Consider the following 2,003-nt stretch of genomic DNA (forward strand, 5'->3'; position numbering starts at 1 on the left):
TATCTGGTTTTTCATAATTTCAGCTTTCTTTTTGCTTAGACTTATTCCTGATTTTTCTATTATATCTGTGAACTGTTCTAATAATTTTAAATGTTCTTCTTTAGTTTTTGTATATAATAATATATCATCTATGTATACTATACAATTAGATAATTGCTTAAAATAATTATCCATAAAATGTTAATATCTACCTGGTGCATTTTTATATCCAAAGGGTAACACGTTCCATTCATAAAATCCTTGTGGTACCGTAAATGCGGTTAATTCTCCTAACCTGAACTTGCGCAAATTTCAAACAACATGATCCATCTAAAATCTATTCACTCCTCTTTAACACCTGCACAACAAGCTTCTTTTATTAGAACAAGTTGTTTTAGGAGGAAAAAGACCTTCGTTTCCTTCAGCAAGTACTCAAGAAATTCATCTTCAGATGGTAAAGGCGATATCCGTCAGCAAGAATTGCTTGCCACAATTGCATTGCTTCAAACACAGAAGCTCCGTCTAACCGAATACTTGGATGAAAGATCTGCATATCTAACACAGTTTGCTGAAGAAGCCAATACTGAAATGGACCAGATTGGTGAAAATGCTCTCAAAGAACTAGATGAAGCTGGTGCAAGGGTCAGTAAACTAATACGTACTTGTTATTTTCTCAGAAAGTTACCTTTGTTTCAACTTTTTTCAACAAAGGAAGTGACTTCCACTATGAGTTGAGTGACCACGACTTTGGATTTAATCCTCCTGATAACACAGTTGTTTTTTGTTTTTGTTTCTTTGTGGAGCAGATAATGGGAAACATAGAGAACCAAATGCAAGCTTTTGAAGAATCAATGGGATTGAACAAACAGGAGATAGAAGAGAACGAAAAGAAGTTAGCGGAATTCGAAGGCCAAATAGAGGAGGAAAGAAATGAATGGCTTTTCTTTAAGAACCTAAGACAAAGACGCACTGTGGCCGTGGACAAAGCAGAAGCTAAGGAGGAGATGGAGAAGATTAAGCAACTTAGTAGAGAAAATGCTGGATCGACAACTAGAAGGATTGTTTACCTTGCACTTATAGGCCTTGTAGTAGTTGGGATTGCAGATGTTTTCATCTCTTCATCCTCTGACTGGAGAAAAGGTGCAGTTCTTGGGGTTATTTTGGTGTGTTTGCTTTCTCAAGTCATGTACGAGCAGAACAGAATTGGAGGGAAAACAGAACTCCAAAGAAGACAAAAAGGGAATTCCTCTCAATCTTTTACAGAATACTACTAATATCGTAGCAGGAGGTATAACCCCTCCTATTACTCGCGACTGATATATATCATGCCAATTTTTATCTTGCATCATGCATATTTGGTGACAACACTGCAGCCACTGAAGTTAGATATGTATCGGATGCTTTAGGAATGATACCTGCTGAATTATACATAGAAGTTGTAGGACCTTAGATTTGGACTTCGTACATTTCTGATGTGATTTTGAGAAGGAAACAGTCCCTCAAGAATCCCCAGGAGGAAATAGGATCTATTGGTGGAAGATTCTTATTCGAGACGCTCAAGGTGTATCAGCTCTCTAGCATTCTTGGTACGTCAAACATGGCATTCCATCAGACGTATTATTAGGTTGTCCAGATGAAAGATACTTTCTGGTTTTCCCAATTATGCGGTTATAAAGGATAGTCAAAGACAATTGCAGCACCTTTAATTTTATCACATGTCATTCATATGAAAAGTCCAACACTATAAATCAAAATTTTGTTATTTTCAATGTTTTCGGGTACAAAAATCTGTATATTGGCAATGACAACTTCAACACAAGTTCAAGTCTAACACAAGAACACTAATGAAGTTCTTTAACACCCTCCACACAAGATTATGAATAATCCACCCAAGAGGTATGTTATATTTAAGAAATGAGATGAAACAGAATGGTAAAGCCAACTCCCCCGACTTTACGAAGTGTCTTAAGGAATAATTCCCCTCACTGTACCCGAGGTTGTGGAATCTTCCTTCCAGGATAAAA

General features: G+C 36.7%; 1 protein-coding gene across 1 annotated transcript; it reads left to right on the plus strand.

The window, feature by feature from the left end:
• Positions 1 to 244: 244 nt before the first annotated feature.
• On the plus strand, positions 245 to 1,748 carry LOC107852904. Its single transcript, XM_047398279.1, has 2 exons — positions 245 to 621; positions 786 to 1,748. The coding sequence occupies exons 1-2, from the start codon at positions 301 to 303 to the stop codon at positions 1,251 to 1,253; spliced, it is 789 nt and encodes a 262-aa protein (XP_047254235.1). The 5' UTR covers positions 245 to 300; the 3' UTR covers positions 1,254 to 1,748.
• The last annotated feature ends 255 nt before the right edge of the window (positions 1,749 to 2,003 follow it).

Source organism: Capsicum annuum, chromosome 10 (genome assembly GCF_002878395.1).
Source record: "Capsicum annuum cultivar UCD-10X-F1 chromosome 10, UCD10Xv1.1, whole genome shotgun sequence".
NCBI classification, from domain to species: Eukaryota; Viridiplantae; Streptophyta; class Magnoliopsida; order Solanales; family Solanaceae; genus Capsicum; species Capsicum annuum.

Coding starts and splice junctions, on each gene's coding strand:
- LOC107852904 (XM_047398279.1), top strand. CDS start 301: ATGATCCATCTAAAATCTATTCACTCCTCTTTAACACCTGCACAACAA. Junction 622..785: donor TAGATGAAGCTGGTGCAAGG/GTCAGTAAACTA, acceptor TTTGTGGAGCAG/ATAATGGGAAACATAGAGAA.